General features: G+C 42.8%; 1 protein-coding gene across 2 annotated transcripts in view; it reads right to left on the bottom strand.

The window, feature by feature from the left end:
* CRYBG2 (crystallin beta-gamma domain containing 2) overlaps positions 1-24,153 on the bottom strand; it is a 118,296-nt gene that overhangs the window by 3,311 nt on the left and 90,832 nt on the right. For both annotated transcript variants that reach the window (XM_066573087.1, XM_066573095.1), the window contains 15 exons: positions 18,522-18,640; positions 14,693-14,861; positions 14,443-14,582; positions 14,199-14,325; positions 14,046-14,081; positions 13,055-13,191; positions 12,825-12,951; positions 12,587-12,729; positions 12,381-12,507; positions 10,706-10,738; positions 8,798-8,910; positions 4,271-4,400; positions 1,408-1,547; positions 1,179-1,302; positions 680-838 (listed from right to left, as the gene is read on the bottom strand). In XM_066573087.1, coding sequence (XP_066429184.1) covers positions 680-838; positions 1,179-1,302; positions 1,408-1,547; positions 4,271-4,400; positions 8,798-8,910; positions 10,706-10,738; positions 12,381-12,507; positions 12,587-12,729; positions 12,825-12,951; positions 13,055-13,191; positions 14,046-14,081; positions 14,199-14,325; positions 14,443-14,582; positions 14,693-14,861; positions 18,522-18,640 — 1,824 coding nt within the window. The remainder of the gene's footprint in view (positions 1-679; positions 839-1,178; positions 1,303-1,407; positions 1,548-4,270; positions 4,401-8,797; positions 8,911-10,705; positions 10,739-12,380; positions 12,508-12,586; positions 12,730-12,824; positions 12,952-13,054; positions 13,192-14,045; positions 14,082-14,198; positions 14,326-14,442; positions 14,583-14,692; positions 14,862-18,521; positions 18,641-24,153) is intronic.

Here is a 24,153-nt window from a genome sequence, read left to right as displayed (position 1 = left end):
TGCCCCAATAACTGGCCCACCTAGAGAGCCCCATACAATGCCACTCACTTACATCTATCACTCTTCGCCTACACAACTAGGAGACAGTGGCTTAAATACGCTATTTCATACTGTTATATGTCCTTAAATCTCTAAAGGAAATCAAGTAATTTACTGAATGTATATAAAAATCAGAAGAGATGATCTGCTGAAACAGGAAGCTTCATGAGGTCAGACTCATCCGCGCTGCTCTGCACTGATCATAGAGCTCAGTGCAGAACAGAGAATACAGATAACTGTACAACTAAGTTACCAGGTTCAGAGTTGTATCTCTGGTTAGGCAGAGCAGCTCATGAACACTCTGCCCAATCACACAAGCCATATGTAGTTGTGCACTTCAGTCAATAAAACCCTTAGTACATTGTTGAGCCACTGGTAACTGGCCAGAAACACGAAACCCTCTGTGTAAATCAATAAAATAGAAACCAGAAATCCCCCTAAGACTTCATGCATTTTGGCCCATAATACAGGTCACTAACCGGAACCATATTGCAGCTGCTTTACTTCTGGATGATGTCCCATTTCACTGATGGAGTTTTCCTTTAATACACTGTTATTCTTGGCCCCATTAAAATACAGTGACACATTAGGTGTATGAGGCCAATAAAAGAATATGGATGCAAGCATGTTTTCCACTGACCTGATTCTTAATACGCCCTTCCTCATAGTACCAAAGATCACAGCTTCCTTCTGTTGGCTCAGTGACTTGGACACGTGCAGCTTTCATGTTGTCAGCTGGCTCTGGAACGCATAAGAATAGGCCTAGGGCACGGTTCCGAAGTCGGAAATATGTCCTCCTCTAGAACAGGGAGGAAAAAAAATTTAGGGATTTAGATTGATATTACTTCAATTACAACTTTAGAACTGATATGAAGTATTAGTGAAAACAAAAAAAACTGATGATTCTGCATCTATCATAGAGCTCATGTCAATGGTTTTATGGGTTAAAATAACATAAATACATCATAGGTTGTATTTACATGGGTGAATGCGATATGGTTTTTCTCACCCATGCACATACAGCCATAGAATGAAACTAATAATATTGTGATATATGTTCCTGGAAAGTAGATACATACATATGAGTCATCAAGAAATTCCATCCTGATTATATCCTAATGTATTTGCAGTGACCTTACCTGTCTAATAGGACAAAGTGATCCGATTCGCTGAATGCCACTGAACAGCAACCAGTTAGTGATTTGTGTCTTCTCTAGTAGCCACTGTCTGCCACGAAAATCACTATGCTCATAAAGTACCCATCTGCATTATCAAACAACGAAATGAAAAAAAAAAGGCAGGTAAAGATAACAAAGTAGTATTATATAGTCTGCAAGCAGGAATATAGGAAATGGGACAATCACTCACATTCCACTCGCCACTTTAATAGACAGCACATGGTCATTGTAGCCTTCACCTTGGAGGCTCCGAACCGCACCAGTGAATTCTAACTCCTTGCCTTCAAATCTCTCTAAGCCATGAAGTGATATCGAGGGAATTGAAAAATACTGCAAAAGAAACAGGAGGAATAAGTATCAAAATAGCTGTGTCTTGTTATTAACGTGTACAGAAATAGCAGCAGTATAAGGCCCCCTGTCCAAGGGTGAGGCGGAATATCACTAGCGATATTCCGCCACCGGTGAGCAGGGGAGAGAACTGACAGTTTTCTGCAGTGAGCCTATATGACAGATAGGTTCACCACGGAGAATCGCGGCAATTGCAGCATGCCGCGATTTGAGTCCCGCGAGCGGAAAATCGCTATTATTCTCCACTTGTGAGCAGGGGGCTGCGCTTTCCATAGCAACGCTATGGAAAGCATGCACTGTGTTAATCGTGGCTGGATTATCGCTGCGAGTAATGCAATGCACTATCGTCCGTGGACAGGAGTCCTTACAGATAGCTCCGCTACTGACACAGAGAGCCAGGATGCACTAATGCAGGGGCAAGTATCACTGAGATACTGAGATCTACTAGAATAATAAAGACGGTTTTGAAGATCTACTGTAATAAGGGTTGGGCTACATGGTGACTTCAGGTTGCATCTAACATGCAGTAACATTATGAAAACCATGAGGCAACTGTGATAGTTTTGCATAAACGATGGACACAAAAAATACAAGCATGTGACATTACAGTTGCTGTAGTTGCAGAGTAACCCAATCAAATAGGCCAAAAACTGTTCAAATAAGCTTATTGGCTTGCAGCACTTTGTCTTTTCAAGATTTTCTCCTTGTTGACCACTAAAATTCCCAATTAATCCTTTGCTTGCCAAGTATTTATGTAATACATAATTTCTTTCCAGTTCAGGTCAAGGGCCTTTAGGACCAGGCACAATTTACCGTATATACTCGAGTATAAGCCGAGTTTTTCAGCACGAAAAAATGTGCTGAAAAAGCCCCCCTCGGCTTATAATCGAGTGAGGTAAAAAGAAAAATTCAATACTCACCCATCAGCCGGCGTCTGTGTCCCCGGCGCGATGCTCACCCTGGCGGTGCGGCCAGCTGCTACATTCTTCTCTCCGCTGTCGTCTCCCTGGCTTGCTTTTAAAATCCCTGCCGTCAGTGCTGTGATTGGATTGAGCGCCGCCCAATCACAGCCGGCGTTCAATAAAACAATCACAGCCAGTGATGTCATTCTTAATAGCTGTGATCGGTTTATCGAGCGCCGGCTGTGATTGGCTGTCGCTCGTTCCAATCACAGCGCTGACAGCGGGGATTTTAAAAGCAAGCCAGGGAGAAGACAGCAGGGAGAAGAATGCAGCAGCTGGCCGCACCGCCGGAGGGAGCATTGCGCCGGGGACACAGACGCCGGCTGATAGGTGAGTATTGCTTTTTTTAAAAAAAATTTTTTACCTAGTATATACTAGAGTATAGCTCGGCTTATACTCGAGTCAATAAGTTTTACCAATTTTTGGGGTAAAACTTATTGACTCGGCTTATACTCAGCTCGGCTAATACTTGAGTATATACGGTACTCATTCTTAGCACATATTCGTATAATGCCTAGAACTTTTTAAATAGGTTCATAGAATGGTGAAGTTGGAAGGGACCTCCAGGGTTATCAGGTCCAACCCGCTGCTTAATGCAGGATTCACTAAACAGTTTCACTAAACTACTTAACAATTGATGACCTATCATCAGGCTAGGCTGTCAGTAGTTGATTGTGGGGATGTACCACTCAGGACATTTGCTTATTATCAGATTGAAAAGACAGTGGGGTTCGGGTGAACACTGTGGCTGCTTCACTCCATCCCAGGCACAGCACTGTACATTGTATAGCGGCTGTGCCTAGTATTCACTTGAATGGAATTGAGCTGCTCTCAGGTCATGTGACCGATTAACGTGACGTCATATGCCTGATAAGAGGCTGTGGTTTTCACATGTGACCCCACTGTCAACTATAATCCTACTATAATGATCCAATTCTGGCAATCAGACCAAATCCCTGGATCAACGTCACATCTTCAGAAATCAGCAGGGGTATCATCTCTCCTTGGGGAGAGCACCAAGAAGGTGAGGAGACTTATAAAGCCATCCATACTCCTCTGGGTAATATGCAAATAAGGAAGATGAAACAATACTTGCAATATTCAGTAACACTATGGTAATATAATTTATAGTTAAGGCCCATTTAGATGGAACAAATGGCAGGCAAACGATGCTCGACACTCGTCCCCGCACACACTCGCTCTCGTGCTGCTCCACGGCTGCAGGAGATTTCACTCTTCGCACTCCCCTGCCCCTCTCCGTTGACTTAACATAGCGGCCGTTGAGTACTGAACGGCTGCGACTTACACTGAACGATCATCGTTCAGCTCATTATCCATCATTTATGCTGCATAAACGATGGACGATAAGCTGAACGATGATCGCTCAGTGTAAATACCAGCCGTTCAGTACTCAACGGCCGCTATGTTAAGTCAATGTGGAGGGGCGGGGAAGCGCGAGGAGTAGTTTCAATGTTCACTTAATAGGCTTACATAAGTGGCAGCCCTGAGAGCCTTCACTAGACCTGGAGCTACCATGGCAGCCATTGGATTTCCCCTTGCCTGGCTGCTGGCTTATATGCCGTGGGCAACACCGAACCCATTTCATACTCAACCTACATATCTGTGACATACATGTTCCTCACAGAGAATGAAAAATAGTCGGAAAATTAAAAACGGAAAAAAACCCCAACGTTTTTCAGCTTTTTCTATGTATTCTATAAGTGTGGCTATGCAAATACTTACAAGTGGAACCTTCTTAAGAGATCGTAAAATACTAATTGCATGGCACCCCATAGCAGTGCGTGTAGGATAATCCCCTTCAACCAGTATGTATTGTTCTCCACAACAATCCTCACCTTCATACAGAATCCAACTGTGGAGGGAATAAAAAGTAAAGGAATTACAGTATGTTGATACATAAATTAAACAATGAGTGTTAGAGCTTATGCACAGTGGCAAGTCGTGTGCACTCAGCCTGTATGGCAGTGCATGGGAGCCATACCACTCCATAGTACAGAACTGATCTATGTGTACTAGCATACAGGCTCAGTCAATTGCTGTATTATATACTGTATACAGAGCTATTCTTCCCTAGAAGCATGGTTTGTGTGGAAGAAAACCTCCATATCTACAAAGTTCTATAGAGCATGACGCGATCTTTTTTTGATTAGATTCTCACAGAATCCAACACAAGAAAAACTTTTGCAGCGGAAAGCCCTTGAATTCAGGTCCGATACACTTGTATGGACATTGTATTATGACTCTGTACAAGAGGTTGTACAGAACAGTAATATGCCTGCCACTGCGCAGGAAATCTCACACAGGTACATTCAAATTAATTATTTCTTGACACTAATATTCCTATTCCTAACATATGGATTTATACAGTTAGCATTGAGTTCAATAGAAGTTGAAAATTTTGCTAATAACTCAGCGTAGCAGTGTGAGGGGTAACTGGGGATCTGGAGCTGTCCGAATGGAAACATTTCCAAAACCTATTTTATTAGGGACAAAGTCAGTCTGATCAGATTTGCAGATGTGCCAAAGATAAGCAAAAGACTGCATTTTGGAAACTACACCCCTCAAGGCATTCATTTTGAGAAGTATGGCCGCCTGCACACGAATGGGTCGGATTCCCTAGCTGCATCCCCAAGCTATGCCCTTGAACAAACGGGGAAAAAAATGACATGCGGCGGCCGGGGAACCATATTAACCATACTATTACTATTATATTAGGTCACATGTGTCAAACACAAGGCCCGCGGGCCGAATCCAGCCCGCTGCCTCATGTTATGTGGCCTGCGGCGTGCCGACGCTGCTCACTACTGCAGCGATTACCAGCTGGGGTGTCGCAGCTCCCCGCTGTTAATCATGCGGTTAGCGCTGATCCCGGCGCACACTGACGTCAGTGTGCAGCCGGGATCCTTCTTCCCTGAGCCCCCTGCTCATCAGTTCCGCAGGAGAGGACTCAGGGAGGAAGCGTGTCGGGCGCAAACACTGACTTCAGAGTGCATCCAGGCTCAGCACGAGCAGAGGGGGAGCGGCACTGACAGCAAGGAGGAGGTAAGTATATGGGTTAAGGGGGAAACTATTATTACTGAGGAGGGGCTTATTATTATTATTACTGAGGGGGCTTATTATCATTACTGAGGGGGGCTTATTATCATTACTGAGGGGGGCTTATTATTATTAATGAGGGGGGGGCTTATTATTATTACTGAGGGAGGGGCTTATTATCATTACTGAGGGGGGGGGCTTATTATTATTACTGAGGGTGGGCTTATTATTATTACTAAGAGGGGTTAATATGGTTACTGAGGGGGGTTGTTAATGTTGCTATGGGGGTATTACTACTGAGGGGGTTAATATTACTAATTGGGCCACTGTGGGGTCGTTATTTTTACTGGGGCCACTATCAGGGTCAGTATTAGGGCTCGTAATTGTATTTCAGTCACACAAGTACGCTGCGTATTTGCGCAATTGAAAATCGCTTATGCCTGTATATTTGCGTACACAAAAAAGGAACGCAGATGGGCCCATTGAAATGGTGCGCAAATATGCAGTGAATACATAGGTTTTCTGCGCATTCACCACGTATTTGCGCGGCCCATTCACTTCAATGGCCTATCGGGGTGCGTAGTACGCAACAAAATAGGTCATGCTGTGTGAAAATATACATCATGTGAATAAACTCATTGAAATCAATGGCTTCTATTCACTGCATATTATGTACGCAAATACGCTTGTGTGAACAGGCCCTTACTATACTGTCTTAGGCGCCCTGCACACGGGTGGAATTTCCGCCCGTGGAAGCTGCAATAGGATTGCGTTAGAAAATGCAATCCTATGCAGACGGCCGTGATTTGTCCGCGTAAAAAAGAAATCGCGGCATGCTCTATTTCTGTCACTCCCCGGCCACTGGCTCCACTCTGCGCATGCGCCGGCTGGCCGGCAGCCGGCACATCACAGAGCCGCGGGAGCAGGTGAGTACCGCGCTGGTCTCTGCAGGGGCTCGGGTCGGGTCCCGCTGCGAGAATTCTTGCAGCGGGACCCAACCGGGTGTCTGCAGGCGGCCTTACAATCGACCCTTTGAAGGTCATCATAAACCTGATGTGGCCCTTGGTGAAAATGAGTTTGACACCCCTGTATTAGGTGGTGGTGGACCTTGACTAAGGGCCCTATTACAAGGGCCAATAATTAACAACAAACACTCCTTTTAATGTTGATTCACCTAGTCATTGTTCCCATGTGAAGGTGCCAACAAATGAGCAAATACAGGGTGATCACATCTTTTATGTGGCACCAAAAATCATTGACTGTAAACAAGGATGTGCTGCCAAGAATATGATGTGTACTGTATACGCCTGAATGATCACACTAACAATAGTTCAGGCACATACAGCACTGCTGATGGCTCAATGTACTATAAATGGAGCTGAATGAGCGCCATTCAACTTGCCTAACTGTCAATCAGCACTTGGTTATTGCAGAAAATCTGCCAGTGTAAAAAGACCCTTACACTAAAACAGGGGTGCATAACATGTGGTTTACAATGCCATTCTGTACGGCCCCAATCATCTGGACACAGAAATATCTATGTGATGCTGCTCACATGTAGTTTCCATGTCACATAGCTACCTGACACGACATCACCTACAAGAACAAAACACAAAGACTAAACACAGGCTTAATGTCAAGTCAGGGATCGAAGTTATATGAAAAAAAGCCCTATGATCAGTTGTAACCAGTCAGGGAGCCGGTAACGCAGTGTATCCGTGGTCACCACCACTGTCCAGTGACCATATGCTGAATATTAGATGTCACTTTGTCTAGGTATGGCCAGGTAGACTAGCACCGATAAAGGCCCTACTGGACGTGATTTGGGGCTAATGACCAGATGATGGTCAGTGACTCATCAACTTTCAAGCACATAAAGATTTTTTACCCTTGGTAAATACCCTGATTAGAAACAGATGGATGACTGGAAGAAATGTTGTACAGGAAACCCGGACAACGATTAGGATAGGTTCTCAAATATAAATTGGTTCAACGTGTTTCTGTCAGGTGTTGACTCATCAGGAACCCAATATCAGATAGCTGTCATCTAAAGGATGGGTATCATGATCCATAGATACCAATAATGTATAATGTGGCTGCCGTATGTTTGAGTTGAGGGTATCTAACAGTCCAAAATAATGGCCAGCTGCCTAGGGCTCGGTAGCCCTTAGACTGTGAAGCCTCGCTTACTCTTTCCCTAGTACTAGAGAACCATTGGAACAGAAGAAATATTCTGTAGAGAGATTATAGTATAGACCAAGCTAGTGACCAGCTAAATGCTATATTGACTATTTAGCTGGTAACTAAGATAAATAATAGACCCTAATAGATTGATGTCTGATCTATAGAGTATTTGGTCCAGACTATTCTAATCCCCTGTCCAATAGAGGTTACTAGGCTAGTATTAGGGGATGAGCCCCAATTCTATTAAAGCAGAGTTGAAAGATAGAGATGTGGCAGCACCTCCAGTCTGGCTTGACATTAAGCCTGTGTTTAGTCTTTGTGTTTTGTTCTTGTATGTGATGCCGTGTCAGTGAGGCACCAAAACGTTTTTCAATATTGTTTAATAAAAGTTATGTTTTAGGGGATACATACAGTGAATATTTTCAAAAAATCTTTTTCTTTCGTATCCTCCTGCCTCTGTGATTTATACCATGTCAGATAGCAGGGCAACAGGAAAGGACAAGTACTAAGTGTACACTGTGTAAGACCCTATATATTAGGAGAATAAAGTCTCTTGACCCGTCTGGGTCCCCAAATTAGTATATGAGATAGAGGCATCATGTATGCAGCTCTCTCCAGTGTAGTTTATAAGACCTATGAAATTATTAAGCTATTACTTTGACAGCCATCATCTACAATAGAGGGAGCCACATGCATTGCCTACTCCTCTCTGGAGTGCTGATTGATGGGGAAGGAGACCCCCATTTTTCCAATAGGTGAGATTTATGGAAGCGGAATTAACTTTGATTTATTATGGCATATACTAAGGATATACCATAAATGTCTCAGATGGGAATACCCTTGTGGCCCTTGGAAGTGGTTCAGTATGGTAATGTTGGTCTCGGACAAGAAAAAGTTGTGCACCCCTGCACTAAACCAATGAAGATGTATACAGACCTTAGAAGATAGGAGAAGTGAATCCACAGAGTATTATGATAGAAAAGTGCTGGTAAATATTTAAAGCATAAAACTAAAGAAAAAAAATCTCACCTGCCCCCTTCTATCCGACAAGATTGGGGTGAAAATGATTGCGGCAATAGTACTCTGTCCTCTGTGTGCGTCATATAGTCACCATGGAAATTAGGCTCAGAAAACAACTGAATCTTTAAAAAAACGCATGGAAAGAAAACCAGATTTAATCTTGTAAAACAGACAGGTAAATTATGGTAGCCGACCAATGTAAGTTTAAGAGGATGTCCTTCAGGATCTTTTACAGAAACCAGAAAGAAATATGATTTTTTTAAAAATGAAGGTTGTTTTGAATGACAATCAAACATCGTACTTAAATATAAGGGCATACATAGATACATACATACATACATAGATACATACTGCACCTCAGTCATTTCAATAGACCATACATAAGACAAATAAAGATGCTTTCAACTCATAGACATTGTTTACAAATGAACTGAACCTTAAACAGAACCTGTTGGGTCCTCTGCGGACAGCAGGGTATAGTGACAGACATATTTTAGCAGGCAATCACCCTTGTATGGAATGCTAAAGGCCGAATGCCCACAACCCAGTGCCCGGCTGTTGGCCCCTGCGTACCTGTCTCGATTCTTGTTATCTTTGCTGCGGATGTGCCGGCCGGCGCACATGCGCAGTACAGATAATGCCGCGCTGTCGCTAGCTGATGACGCGGATCCGACGGTCTTTCCGCAATGGAATATTGGGTTGTTTGTGCCTATATTTTAAGTATTTTGTTAAAGGGGTATCCCTAAGGATATGCCATGAAAGTCTGATAGATGCAGGCCCCACCTCTGGGACCCGTACCCTTTGCGTTCTGTTGTCCCCGACTCTGTATACAGAGGTTGGGGGTAATCAGGAGATACAGAAAAAGCCAAGAGGGTTGCACTACACTGCTCCCATAACTCCCATAGAAGTGAATGGGAGTTAGGGCTCATGTCCACAATTGTGTTTTCAGTGCATATCACACGTGCGTTACACAGACGCTTGATACGCGGAGAATGCTGTCAGTGAAAGTAAATGGACTTTCATTGACCCATGCACACCGGCGTGTAGACACTGCGCATCGATACGCAAGAGAAATCGCAGCATTCTCTATTTCTCTGCATATGTACGCAATGTCAGCCTTATACATTTGTATGGGCTGCATATGATATGCTGTCCATATGCATTGTGTATGGGCAGTGTTTTCACATGTATCCCCACTCTAAAACAGAGCGGCGAATAAAAAAAAAAAAAAAAAGTCATACAGGGCATGTCTGTGAGCGTGTGATATGTGGGTATGCGCAGTGCCATACATGGCCTCTGCCAGCAGAGCATATGGCTGCAAAATGGGAAAAACACTGCAGGGATTGCTGTACATTGATATTTATTTGATGTGGCTCTGTATTGCCTGGCCAAGAGAGAACAGGTCACTAACTAGCTGCAGAGGCTGAGGGGGAAACACGGTCATCTAAAAACTATGGGTGCGCTGCGTGGGAAAGGGGGGAATTAAACTTTTACATCACGGCTAGAGATGAGCGAGCACGCTCGGTAAGGTCAGTTACTCGAGCGAGCATCGCTCTTCTCGAGTAACTGCCTTCTCCTCCGAGCAGGGGGGGGGGCAGCAGGGGGCGGTGGGGGAAAGCAGAGGGGAGTGGGGGGGAGAGTGAGAGAGATCTCTCTCTCCCCCCTGCTACCCGCACTCACCTCCGCCGCCTCCCTCCCCCCGAGGAGGCTCGGACAAGAAGGCAGTTACTAGGCAGTTAACTGACCTTACCAAGCGTGCTCGCTCATCTCTAATCACGGCTTGTAAGCCACCCCCCTGCATATTCCCTTATTTACAACCAGAGACTGTGATTTAATTTACTCTATATAGTTTCTTGAAATTTCCCACTGTTCTTTCTACCTTCTGTTCTGTTTATAACTAAGCACTCTGTTACCCACCTTAGGTGAATATTGCAGACCTTGACCTCCAACCTATGAAAAGAAAAAAAATCAAATATGCCGGTAAAGAGGATGAAATCTGATGATGCATAATTAAAAGACTGCAGTTTTGTTGAAGTATTTCATGCATTTTCTTACCCCAAACCTAGAGTGGAATATTAGGATGCGTTCCCAAGTAACAGGTACTAGCTCGTGGCTGAGACTTCGCCCAGTCGTGACTGCCAATAGCTGCATGACCTTGCCGATCTTATTGGTAAGATTGCACTTCCATTGGCAACCACAAGGTGGTATCTATCACATGGGAACGCACCCTTAGGCTGCTCTCACACAGCCCGCTTTTTACTGTGATTAATTGCGGTACAGCGCTTCTGTTGACTTCAATGGCGCTTCGCAGACCAACTCTCGGATGCAGTGTTTCTAATGCTGCGATTTTGAAGAACAGTCTTCTCTATTTTTACACGTTTTAACCGTGCGAAAGCGGTCTGAGGCTGAGTTTACACTTTGCACAACTGTTGTGTACAGTACAGTTCAATTTATGTGGTTTTACCTTATTCACAAGACGCAGAAAAAATGTTTTCAGATTTTTGTGCATGCTGCAATTTTTCAAATTCACAGAATGCTGTACATGTAGAATATGTGTGTCAAGCATGACATTCACAGCAAATCTGCATGAAAATCTGTAGACTCTGCTAGAAAGACACCGTGGATTGGCACCTCATCCGCACTAAGATTGTTGGTGGAAAACTCCTGCCATGTGTGAAATATTCAACAGTTACAGCTACAGGCCCATTTACACTGGATGAGTGTCGGGCAAACGATGCCCAACACTCTTCCCTGTATCCCCATGCTCACACGGGAGCTAGCACAGCTGGATCGCAGACGGAGCGGCCATCAGGGGGGCGGGGCAGTGCAGGAGATTGCTCTCCTCTTGCTCCCCCACCCCTCCCCATTGAGATACACAGGTGCTGTTCGCTATTGAACGGCAGCTGTTTAAACTGCACGATGAGCAATGATCTTCATCGCTCACCTTTTAGCAGCACAAAAGATGAGTGATGACGATCATTGCTCATCACGCAGATTAAACAGCCGCCGTTCAATAGCGAACGGCACCTGGGTTATGTGAATGGAGGGGGGCGGGGGAGCAAGAGGAGAGAAATCTCCTGCACTGCCCCGCCCCCTGCTGGCCGCTCTGTGTGCGAGCCAGCTGTGCTAGCTCCCGTGCAGGAGCACGGGAACGTGGGGATACAGGGACGAGTGTCGGGCATCGTTTGCCGGACACTCGTCCAATGTAAATGGGCCTTACTACAGTGCTGTAACAATGATTCTGTCTACGAAAACTGACAAATGTGAGTCTCATATACAGAAAAACCTAATTATTGTTTATGTTGTGAGCAGATCTTACCAGCAGTACTGCTTGACAAAGACTCGGTCGCATTTTTTGTGTGTGGAGGAGGCACATTTGTTGGTGTATGCATATGGATACATAAAAATTCAAAGTGCACCAATCTGCTGCCTGACGTCTGTTTATTGTATGACGCTGTTCTCCGTGGGAATTTGGACCCCGTCCCGGTCTAGGCGTGCAGACCAGCTTTAAAGCTACATCTTCTTCAAAAAATTTCCCCCCCCCCGATTGGTGGTGGTGAGTGCTGCTGTATATCATATTTTGTTCACTTACCTGCAGTACTGGCTGCACAGAGCAGATTTGGCTGTCCTTAGCTCCCCAGTTGTGGTAATTGTGATAAATCCCTTTTTCTAGAACATATTGCTCTCCTGAGAAGTCAACATTCTCATAGGCCACCCACCTAAAAATAAAAAATTAGTCCAAGTATTACAATAGCATAATAAAAGCACAGAGTACAATTATCCTTAAGAAAAACTTACACTCCATTCAGAACTTGAATAGAGCCAGTATTAATCCCATACTGAGCAACCTCTATATCTGACAGTGCTTCATTCAGACGTAAGCATGATCCTTCTAAGCATACCGGCTTCTCATATAGTATTATTTCAGGTTCCGAAAAATCCTGAAAAAGCAGAAGAGGCAGGCTTTGTATAAAATTACTGCACAAGATTATACATGTGTGAAAAAAGTACTAAATATGAACTTTGGTATCCTCACCGTTCGGATATGACGGAGTGAGCCCAATTCCTCAGTACAACTTCCCCATTGAGAGCATTTCTGATATTCCCCTTCTTCTAGAAGATATTGGTGACCATGAAAGCCTTCCTTCTCATATGCTACCCAACTGCAGCCAATAATAGTGGTAAGATGAAGGAAACAGAAAAAGAAATAGTCATTTGTATTGCTGCTATACATTATATAAATATTATGATTAACTTTCTACCTACCAGCCTCCAAGGACTTTCAAAGAGCCTACACTAGTGAGATGTTCTCCCTGCTGGTTAGGCTCTTTTTGCAGTGAGTGAAGGTCTCCGGTCACTTCCCAACAGTGGCCTTTAAATTCAGAGTGTTGATAAAGGAGGATCTGCAAAGATTGATTGCAAATGTAATTTGCTACCATATTATTTTGTTCCCCATGAACTGCAGTATATTTCTGTAAATTATATAAATACCCAGATTCTAATTAGCAATTTAGGAGGTTATGTCTCCACAATAATATTTAAAAGGACAGAAAACTACTGGGACATAGAAGAAAAACAGTGAAACAAAAAAAAATTCTACGTTGAAAAAAACCCCCCGCCTATTTTTACCCTCATCCCCTTTACTTTGGGAAAGAGAAAAGATATATAAATGGTATCGCTACATCCGTAATTGCCCATACAATAAAATAAATACATCATTTATCCCTCAGGTGAACACTATAAAAAGAAGTAAGCCACGGGAGATCCGTGCGTCTTGCTGCCCATAGGGATGCATTAGCATCTGTAGGGCAGCTAAAAGCATGCGGATGGGATTTCTTCCCAGCGTGTGGGTCGCACGCACAGGAAGAAATCACAGCATGCTCCATTTTCCTGTGGATCTGCCGCACGGACACCTCCCACTGCTTCCATTGAAGCCTATGGAAGCCATCTGTATTTGCGCATAGCCAGCTGATTTTGTGCTGTGCCGCGGATACGCGGGAGAGCAGGAGATTTAAAAAGGAAATGGTGTCCACGGGACATGCGCACAGTACGCTGCCGGTGTGCCAAGCACATCCACCGGCCAGAAGAAAGAACATCCTGCCTGCACAGAGGAGAGCCCCGCAGCGTCCGGAGAGGTAAGTATAATGTGTTTTTCCTCTCCATGGCCAATGAAAAAGTATTCAAAATTATTTTATGCAGTATATCTTTGTCGCTGCTGAATATAATCCAAGTCCACTACCCGTCTGATCCAACTCACCGTGGGTTCATTAGGTTTTTCCACTGTGGGTCCTCCCTACAAGATACAGAAAACATAAATATTTATAGTTACTATGTAGTTAAGAAATATTATTAAAGAATTGAAAAACAAACCAGTATCATGCAAAAGTATTGTGCAACAAAAGTAACTCACAATACGTGCAGGTTGCAAGGAGCATAAAAGTGAGTCATGCCCACTCCAAGCTTTTCTGTTAGGATATCCTCCAGACTCCAATATATAAGGGTCTCCTTCAAATAATACTTTACTATAGAGCAGCCATCTGTGGAGAAAACATATTGACTCTAACTTATACAGTAAATCTATTAATCACATGACCTAATGTATTATCTGCACATTCATATACCACCATTTAACTACTTAATGCCTAGTCACTTACAGTCCACTGTGCACTATGATGGATTCCGTTTTGAATGGTTGTCCACTAACACGTGCATCTGGAGTGGCCCCCAATACTGTAACCTTATTACCCTCTCCATTTTCTTCCATAAACAGACTTATTCGAGGGACCTGGAAATCCTGAACGTGGGAGAAAGTAAAAATATATGTCTTGTATCTATTCATTTATGTTTTACAAATCTGTGGCATTTCTTTTCTTAAACTCTCCTTCTTCATTCCCTTTCACTCACCCGAACAACATGTCGCAATGATCCAATCCAAGATTTGGGTTTCTGAGTATTTTCTTGTATGTTTTCGGTTGATTTCTCTTGAGCTTCCCATGGACAAGTCAGATCAGTGTCTCCTTCTGAAAGCATAACACGTTTTCCTCGAAAATGTGGCTTCTCATACAAAAGCCATCTAAGTAAAATATATGAACGTTAGTTCTGGAAAGCCTCTACAGATGTAGCAAAGTTTAACTTGACACTTGATGCATTACTGCAACTTTTTCTTGCATTTTTAATAGCTTTTATTATGTTACGATAACTTTTTGCAAGCCTGTTATCAGCGTTTGGTTAAATTTTGCTATCTATGTCATTTTGCTATAATCATAGTATTAGCAGATATAATCATGACTTTTCAGAAATAATATGCAGAAAGACTACACTTCATGTAAACTCTATAAGTGCATGTATGAACAAGAGAAAAGCTGTGTGAAAACATACAGCCCATGCCCTCCAAGATTAGATTGTCACGAGATCCATCTTTATTAGCAAAGACACTACCGAAAACAAGTTAAAATCCTTTAAAGGTAGCAGAAGTATACATAATAGATGCATGGGAGCACAAATCTTAAGAAGCCGTTGCTTACCCCCATGCCTGTGATCCTGCGTACGGCACTTAATACTGTTGCATATGACCGCGTACGCATGCAGGCAGTCATGAACAGTACAGTTCTCTATGTTTGTTTGCATTTCCCACGCCCTCGCATAGCAAGGACGCGGGTACCCACAGCTTATACGCAATGTAATTGCGTATGGGCTATGGGTATATCCACGAACATAGGGCACAATGGGCTCTATCGTCACGTATTTCGCAGTAAAATAGAGCATGCTGCAATTCTACTTCCACTCACAGAATATGCAATTCATACCCGCAAGTACAGAAAGATTTGAAACTGCATGCCTTTCATTGAAATCGTATAACCGGGATCGTCCCCACGGACGGCGATTGCGAAATCAGCAATTCAAATACGGTCATGTGAGACCTGCCTTATAAACATTTATAAGAAAAAGTGCCGTGCAACAGTTGTTTGTGAATTGGAGCAACAGTGGATCTCATTTATCAAAACTGTCTAAGGCTGTATATCTTGGCAAAGTAAAGCTTATTCTAAGGCCTCCCTCACACAGGCGTTTTCTACAGAGTTTAGCACTAAACACTGTACAACGCTCCCATTCATTTCAATGGGGCTGTTCACACAAGTATCAAAGCGCAGCGTTTCCAATAGCTGTGTGACATTGAATTGCTGTGATTGGTGCATCAAGCGCTGGCTGTGATTGACTGAGTGGGCTGTTACTCAGTCGATTCAGCCAATCAGAGCAATCTCTTGCTGGGAGGTTGGAATTCAATCCCTGTCACTAGTAATAGATGCTTTGTCGGCATGACAAGTAACCAGCGGGACCCCAACGGCACCTGCAAGGTGAGTATTGATTTTTTTTCCAGCGTTTTGGCTGTGTTTTCAGCTGAAAACACAGCCAAAACTCTGACATAACGCATGCCAGCATGGTGAAACCGGGCGGAGTCTGCAGTAAACGCAACGTTGAAAAACGCTGCGCTTTTGCAAACGCCTGTGTGAGGGAGGCCTAATGCTGCTGTTTTCTTATTGCTGGTGTTGAGTTAGCATAGGTGGCAATAGGCAGCTAATACGTGAAAGTTAAATTGCTTGTTTATTTTTATCCCAAGACTCATTTCCCTGAATGGCCACTTTATTTACGATTTGAGCTTTCCTGTATGGGAATTAGGCCTCCTTCCCACGAGCGTGACGGGGTCCGCCGCGTAAAATTACGCAGTGAAGCCCGTCACGGCGCCCCCCAGAGCCCCTATACTTACCTGCGGGAGATAGCGTGAAATCGCTTCCCCGCCCACCACCGCCGCGTCACCGCCCGTCACCGCCCACCACCGCCGCGTCACCGGCCGTGTCACGTGCACGGCCGGCCGTGTCACGTGACGCGGCCGGCCGCGTCATTTGGCGTCATATGACGCGCGGCGGTGGGCGGGAAAGCGTTTTTTCACGCTATCTCCCGCTGGTTACAGCGGGAGATAGCGTGAACGGACGGCTTCCATTGACTGCAATGGAAGCCGTCAGTGCGTACAGCCCGTCCTCACCCGCAGAAAATAGAGCATGCTGCGGGTGAGGACGGGAGAAATCGCGGTGCGTAATTCCGCGGTGGAATTACGCATCGTGAGCATTGTGCTATTAGGTTCAATAGAACCTAATAGCTGCGGGCAACGCAGCGGATTTTCGCCGCGAATTACGCGGCGGAAATCCGTTCGTGGGAAGGAGGCCTTAGAGATGTGAGTGAAGCTGTTGGGAGGTGACAGGTTCTCCTTAAGCTTGTAGAATAAATGTGATTTTAGGTTTTCCTGTTTTTGTACACTAAAACCACTTTTTTTTTAAAGATTTGTTAGCTATGGCCCTGCATTCCATGAGTCAGAATCTTTTTAATTATCCATCGACAAAGCTATATGAGGACTTATTTTTTGTGGGATGAAGTCTGGTCTTCATTTATCCCAATTTTGAGAATATATAACATTTTGATAATTTTTGTTCCATTTTTTTCTAGAGCCAAGATTAAAATAATTGCAATTCGGGGCATGTTTTTTTTACAGTTTCCACTATGTGGTATAAATAATATGTTAAATTAATTCTGCAAGTCAGTATGTTTACGTTGAAACCAAATGTATACATATATTATAATTTTGTATGTTTTTTACAATTTTTTCTTACACGTCTTTTTTTTTGCCACTATGGATCTTCAATGTCACTATATCAGATTGTTTCTATAGTACACTGCAATACTTCAGTATTGCAGTGTATTATATGGCCTTTGTGACCCAACCTCTAGCTGAGCCTCATAGACCATTGTAAATGGCAGACCTGGAGGCTATCATCAAACCTCCAGGTGCCATAGAAACCCATAGGCAACCTGCGATCACATGACAGGAATCTGATGGGTAACAGCGCCGTAAAAAGGCGAATACATCAGAATAAGATCCATTGACCTCTGTAAAGGCCCATTTAGACACAACGATTATCGCTCAAACTTTTCTCAAAAGACATCTTTTGAGCGCTAACCGCTGTGTCTAAACTCCTGCCCATTATGCACTTTTCGTGCACTATTCGTTCATCTCTTACTTCAAATCAGCCTGAAGTCAGCAATGAGCCTTATCAGCGCCACACGCTGAGTTCTTAGTGGGATAGCACTGATAGTATTCTCTCAGCTGCTATCCAGTTTGGAGTTCTCAGTGGAATACTACTGACAGCTCCTAGAACAAAACAGCTGTATGCCGATAACAGTGCTCCTGCTGTCATCTGCATACAGCAGGAGCCTTCATTTACACGCTAATGAACTCTTTAGTAGCCAATTAGCTACTTAAGAGCTTATGCAAAGGGATCGCTCAAAACTCTCACTCAAACTGCCGTTTGAATTAATTTTGAGCGATTACCTTTCAGTGTAAATGAGCCCTTAGGTGGTGTACGGGTGGTTACTAAGAGATTAAGGTTGATTTGCTGCAACTCTCAGCCACCTGTCAATTCAATAGCATGTGTGTTTCAACTTTTCCATGATCACTGCATTGTAGGATGTTGGAGAGCTTCATCACAGTAAATGATCACCAGACTCACTGCTAATCTGCACAGAATCTGTAAGGACTGCAGTCGATATACTATTTTTTCTTTTGCTATACTGATTTATTTTTGCTTATCTATGTATTTTATCTTTTTCTAATAATAAATATTTCAAAACACACTGCAGTTTATCTACCTGTATATAAAAATTACACTGGCTATCTAACACTTACCCTCCTCGAATGATCTGGACAGAGATTGTTCCCTGCAGCTCCCGGTCACATGTGTTGCAGACATCACTATAGATCTTATAACTGTGACCCTTGAAACCAGGCTCTGAAAATAGTATGATCTGGTAATGAAGAAAAACAGGAAAGAAAATACATTACTGCTGTATTCATTCTTTGATATTACTGATGTCTTTAAACCATTACCCTATATTAAAATCAGCTATTATATATTTACATATACACATATAGTTCTATACTAGTAAATGTGACATATATTGGCAGGGGCAAATTGGGAACTTAAAGTGGCCCTAGAAAAAAAATCTAAAAGTGGCCCCAGTTGGGACATGGTAAAATATTTGGTTAGGCATTAACGATAAGCTATATAAGCTCATTTCAATATTGAGAAAATGTGCCCATAATGCATGGGTTTTCGTTGGTAAGAAGGGGATTGCAACAGAATAAAGCCTACTAGGTAGACATAATACTAAAAATAAGCTTGCTACATAGATGCAAGATCAGAACCTATTTTGCTATATAGATATAAGAACAGAAACAAACTTACTACTTAGGTATGGTGCCAAAACCAAGCTTACTACATAGAAACACTAAGAGAACCAAGCTTACTACATAGGTGCCATATCATAACCATGCTTTACTACATAGATACGGCATGAAAAGCAAGCTTACTGTATAGATACGGGATGAGAACCAAGCTTGCTACATGGATATGAGAATGGAAACAAACCTATTACTTAGATATGGTGCTAAAACCAAGCCTACTACATAAATAGAGTGCCAGAAATGATCTTAGTACGTAAGCTATGGTACGAGAACTATGTACATCATTTACCAGTGTCAAAAAATAGATCCACCACCATTGTAAAAATTAAAAAAAAAATAATGGATCCATCAACAACAGCAAAAAGAAGACACAGTTTTGTCCCCTTTTTTGAAGTATTTCTGAATACACTTGAAAATGTGATGTGAATGTGACCCAAGTTACGCCAGTTTCACACAACGCGGTCTAGTTGTGGAATTTTAGTTGAGGAATTTGCACTAAAATTCTAAAATCCATTACTATACAATGTTAGTGCATGAGGTTTGTTAAAACACCGTTCACTAACAGTGGAAAAATCTGCTGCAGATTTAACTCATGCTACAGATATTTAAATCCCCAGCATGCTCTATTTGTTGCAGATGTTTCACATTTCATTTAATTCATTTTAATGCAATCAGTGAATTCTGCAGCTAAATCTAAACCAAAATCTGCAATACAATAATAATGTACAGATTTTATTTCAGAATATTTTTGGGCCAGACTCTAACATAGTTTGTTACATTGTGTGTGCAGCTAACCTTACAGGTTTACACAACATGCCCCAAATATCGTAATGTTTTCACACACAACAGCACTCCTTCACTTACTCACAGTGGTAAGCAGCAGCACATATACGCCGGGCTCACACGGGAGTGTTGTCATTGCGCGTCCAATTTTCCCGCACACAACATGCCAATAGCACATTGATTTGTATTGGGCCACTCACACCTGAAAATTTTTGGCGGGTGTATTACACTTGCAGAAAAAAAAATCGCAGCATGTACTATCCTGGCGCATATTACATGTGCATATATGCCAAGAAAGTGGCACACACTAGCAAACACATTCACGTGAGCCCGGCTATAGGGCAGCTTTAGATGCACGTAAGAGAAAAAACACTTGCTCCAACAGAACGCATTTGCGCTGTGAAGTACGGATTTTTGCGGGCGTGCCTGTGCACATTTGCGCAGGAACCGCTCGTTGACATGGGAGAAAGAATTACTTATTAAGTCAAGTTAGGTGCTGGTGTTCATGGGTATTGCAGTGTTTTGCAGGGACCTTTGGTGCATAAATGCACACAAAATATTTATTTTCACAGGTGCTAAATGCGCGTGTAAGAAAGAATGGAGAGAATCAAGCAGATATTTGTGTTACATATGAACTTTGCACGCATTTATATAATATATTTGCATGTTTAGACCTCTGCTTGCATGTCAGTTTTAGAAGCAAATGTAAGTTTTAACACATATTTTTAACCCCTTCTTGACATCTGATTTACATATATGGGCTAATGCCCACGGACGGATTACACAGGCAAACAAATTTTTTTTTTTTTTGAGGTGCCAGTGAAGTTTCAATGAATATGGGGTATTTTGGTATTGCTAAAGCTGAATCTGCCATTGGTTTTTCCAAATTGGCTCTAGTTTTTAAAATACAAGGTGTTAATCAAATAAGCTTTGTAGTCTGACATTACCTGTCCCCGCCGACTTATGTAGGAGAAGCTTTCTGTTTCTTCATTTCTGTTTTATTGTTTATTTGTGGGTAACATTATAATTTGTCAAATTAAATATTGATTTCACAATTTGAATTTTTTTAGTGAAGAATATATCCTGGAAAATATCCCCACGCTCCCGGACCCCAGGGACCAACAAAGACTCTTCGGTCTGTAACGTCTTTTATTCCTTTTTATGCAACGCGTTTCAGCAATTTACAAAGTTTGCCCTTCTCAAGCATATCTGGATCAGGAATCCAGGGTGGTTTGAAAAGCCTTCGTGGATATCGGGTGCCAGTGGATTCTCAGTCCTGAGAATTCCAATGAGCACCAGGTGAGTACACACTAATATTCACCTTTTATCCTATCTTTAAAACAAAGAGGCGCTGGCACGCATCCTTTCTATTTTTTTTGTGAAATATGAGTTCTTCACAAAGAGGTTGCCTGAACTGCCCTGATGAGTTCTGTTATGTTTGTGGTGAATACACTCCTCAGAAGAACAGAAAGAACATCCCTGACTTTGTAAAGCAAGCATATCTTGCATATTTTGGGATTCATCTTGGGGACCAAGGAAAATCTTGGGCTCCTCATAAGGTTTGTAAAACCTGTGTGGAGGGTCTACGAAAGTGGACAAATCAAAAAAAGGAAAGTTTAAACCTTGGAGTGCCTATGGTATGGAGAGAGCCACGAAATCACCAGGACGACTATTATTTTTGTGTTCTGAATGTAAAAGGCATCAATAGGTACAAGAAACAAAAGTGGGAGTATCCTGATTTGTAGTCAGCAAGGTGACCTGTGCCACACAGCAAAGATGGTCCAGTGGCAGTATTTACCACACTTCCTGAACTTTAATTGTCAGAAGTTGAAGACTTGCAGGACTTCAAATGTAACACTAGTGATACTGAATATGAAGCCGGTGTTTCTACACCTCAGCATTTCTCCCAGGAAGAACTCCGTGACTTGATACGAGACCTCAGTCTGTAAGCAAGCAACTGAACTCTTGGCATCCAGACTGAAGGAAAAGAACTGCCTGAAGCCAGAAGCTAATATTACAGCTTACCGGACAAGAGAAAAGGGACTTCTTCCTTCAGTGAAAATGATCAAATTGTGTACCGCAGTAATGTCCCAGGACTACTTCTTGAGATGGTGATTCCACAATATTAACCAGAATACTGGCGACTCTTTAGAGACAATTCCATCAAAAGCTTACATTGTGTGCTATTACACAATGGTAATCGCTATGCATCTATCCCACTTGCCCTCGCAACAAAACTTCGTGAAGACTACAACAACATTATTATGGTTCTGCAGAAACTTAGTTATCATCAGCACAAGTGGCTTATTTGTGTTGATTTGAATATGGTCAACTTCCTGCTTAGGCATCAAAGTAGATACACAAAGCACCCATGCTTCATCTGCATGTGGAATAGTAGGGCTAAGCAAGATAATTGGAAAAAGGTGACATGGCCTTCAAGGGAAAATATGACAGTTGGTGCAGCAATCATCATAAATGAGCCTTTGGTTGATAAGGAAAAAATAATTCTCCCTCCTCTCCATATAAATCTAGGCCTCATGAAACAATTTGTTAAGACCTTGGACAAAAATTCTAATTGCTTCAAGTACATTTGCACATCCCTCCCTGGACTCAGTAGTGAAAAACTGAAAGCAGAAGTCTTCGATGGTCCTGAAATTCGAAAGCTCATCAATGATTCCAATTTCAGTAAAGTCCTGACTGACATTGAAGCATCTGCCTGGTGTAGTTTTGTCTCTGCTTTAAGGAACTTCTTGGGGAACCATAAAGCACACAATTATGAAGAATTGGTTCACACCATGCTCACAAACTTTCATAATTTGGGGGCTAATATGCGCATCAAGGTAGACTTTGTCCATCACCAATTAAATAGATTTCCTGTCAATCTTGGTGATTTCAGTGAGAAACAAAGGGAGAGGTTCCATCAAGACATCAAAGTTATGGAGGAAAGGTATCAAGGAAGATGGGACAGGCACATGATGGCAGACTACTGCTGGAATCTCCAACGCTATTGTCTTGATCACTCACATAGGAGAAAATCACACAGACAGAGTTTTTTTTATTGTGAAGAGTATTTCGCTTTCTGTTTTGAAGTGAACCCAGAGTGTCACTGTGTATTTAATATGTTTACTTTACAATGATTTGGTATTGTTTTCATACTGTTTTGTGAGTAGCTTATACTTTTCATGTAAATTCTCGTTTTTTTTACATTTTTTCGGTAGAACTTACAATATCTCAAAAACTAGACTCAATTTATCAAAAGTGTTGAAATATTAGGATTCACCATCCTAAATTTAACCTAAAATCACTCTGATATAACTGGCACCAAAATGGTTGTTGACCAGTGTTATTGCTGTGGAATTCACGGTCAGATGCCCGCCGCGATTTCCACAGCAATGAACGTCCATAGACATGTTAAGTTAAAAGACTCTCAGCTGCCCACAAGCAGAAATCAACTGTCATTTTCTGCTTGTGGGGGAGAATCACAGCATGTTCTATTCTGTGCACAAAATTGCACGGACAGCTTCCATTGCAGTCAATGGAAGACGTCCGTCACGCTATATTCCGCAGAGTGGGCACTGTGGAAGTACCATGAGAATCCATGTTACAGCCCAGCGCTGATGCACCATGTCCTGCACTGCCCATGTGTGCCAGGTTGCTGTCCGAGACGGCCATGGCAGATCCGGAGAGGTGAGTATGGGGTCTCTGTGGGGCGCCGGGTCTGATTCCACTGCAAGATTTCGCAGTTGGAATACGACCTGGCCGTGGGCATAAGCTCTATCGTGGAAGTGCACTGAGTTTGTATGCAGTGGTCTCAGGAGCTGAACCTGCCCCATAGATGGAGGGTGCTGGGTATCTTTGTCTTTCCCTCAAAGATCAGGTTTGGGCATAACTCTGGCCTGATTATTAATCATGACCCCTCCTCCCCGCAACAAGATAACGAGGTGCCTTGGGGCCTTGTGAAAATATAGTAACCCCCCCCCCCCCCCACACACACACACAATCATGTTACGGTGCACCAATTGGCTAACAGGAGAAACCCCTTTTCTGTGTGTCAAAAATCTTAGATGCCGCAGTTGCTTTTGACCACAGCATCTAATGCGCAAAATTATTGGAGACCAACTTTACTTGTCTCCTATCAGTGATGAAGAAGGCTACTAATACCACGCTCAGCATCTGGATCATACAGCACATAGTTAAAACATATGGCTGTTAATGGGTTTAAAGTACAGTTAACCTTCACCAACTATGATATTCCAAATTCACATACATCTGGCCTTTATATAAACCATTT

The sequence above is a fragment of the Eleutherodactylus coqui genome, chromosome 1 (assembly GCF_035609145.1).
Source record: "Eleutherodactylus coqui strain aEleCoq1 chromosome 1, aEleCoq1.hap1, whole genome shotgun sequence".
In the NCBI taxonomy this organism is placed as follows: domain Eukaryota; kingdom Metazoa; phylum Chordata; class Amphibia; order Anura; family Eleutherodactylidae; genus Eleutherodactylus; species Eleutherodactylus coqui.
This window is presented reverse-complemented; position numbering and strand designations above follow the sequence as displayed.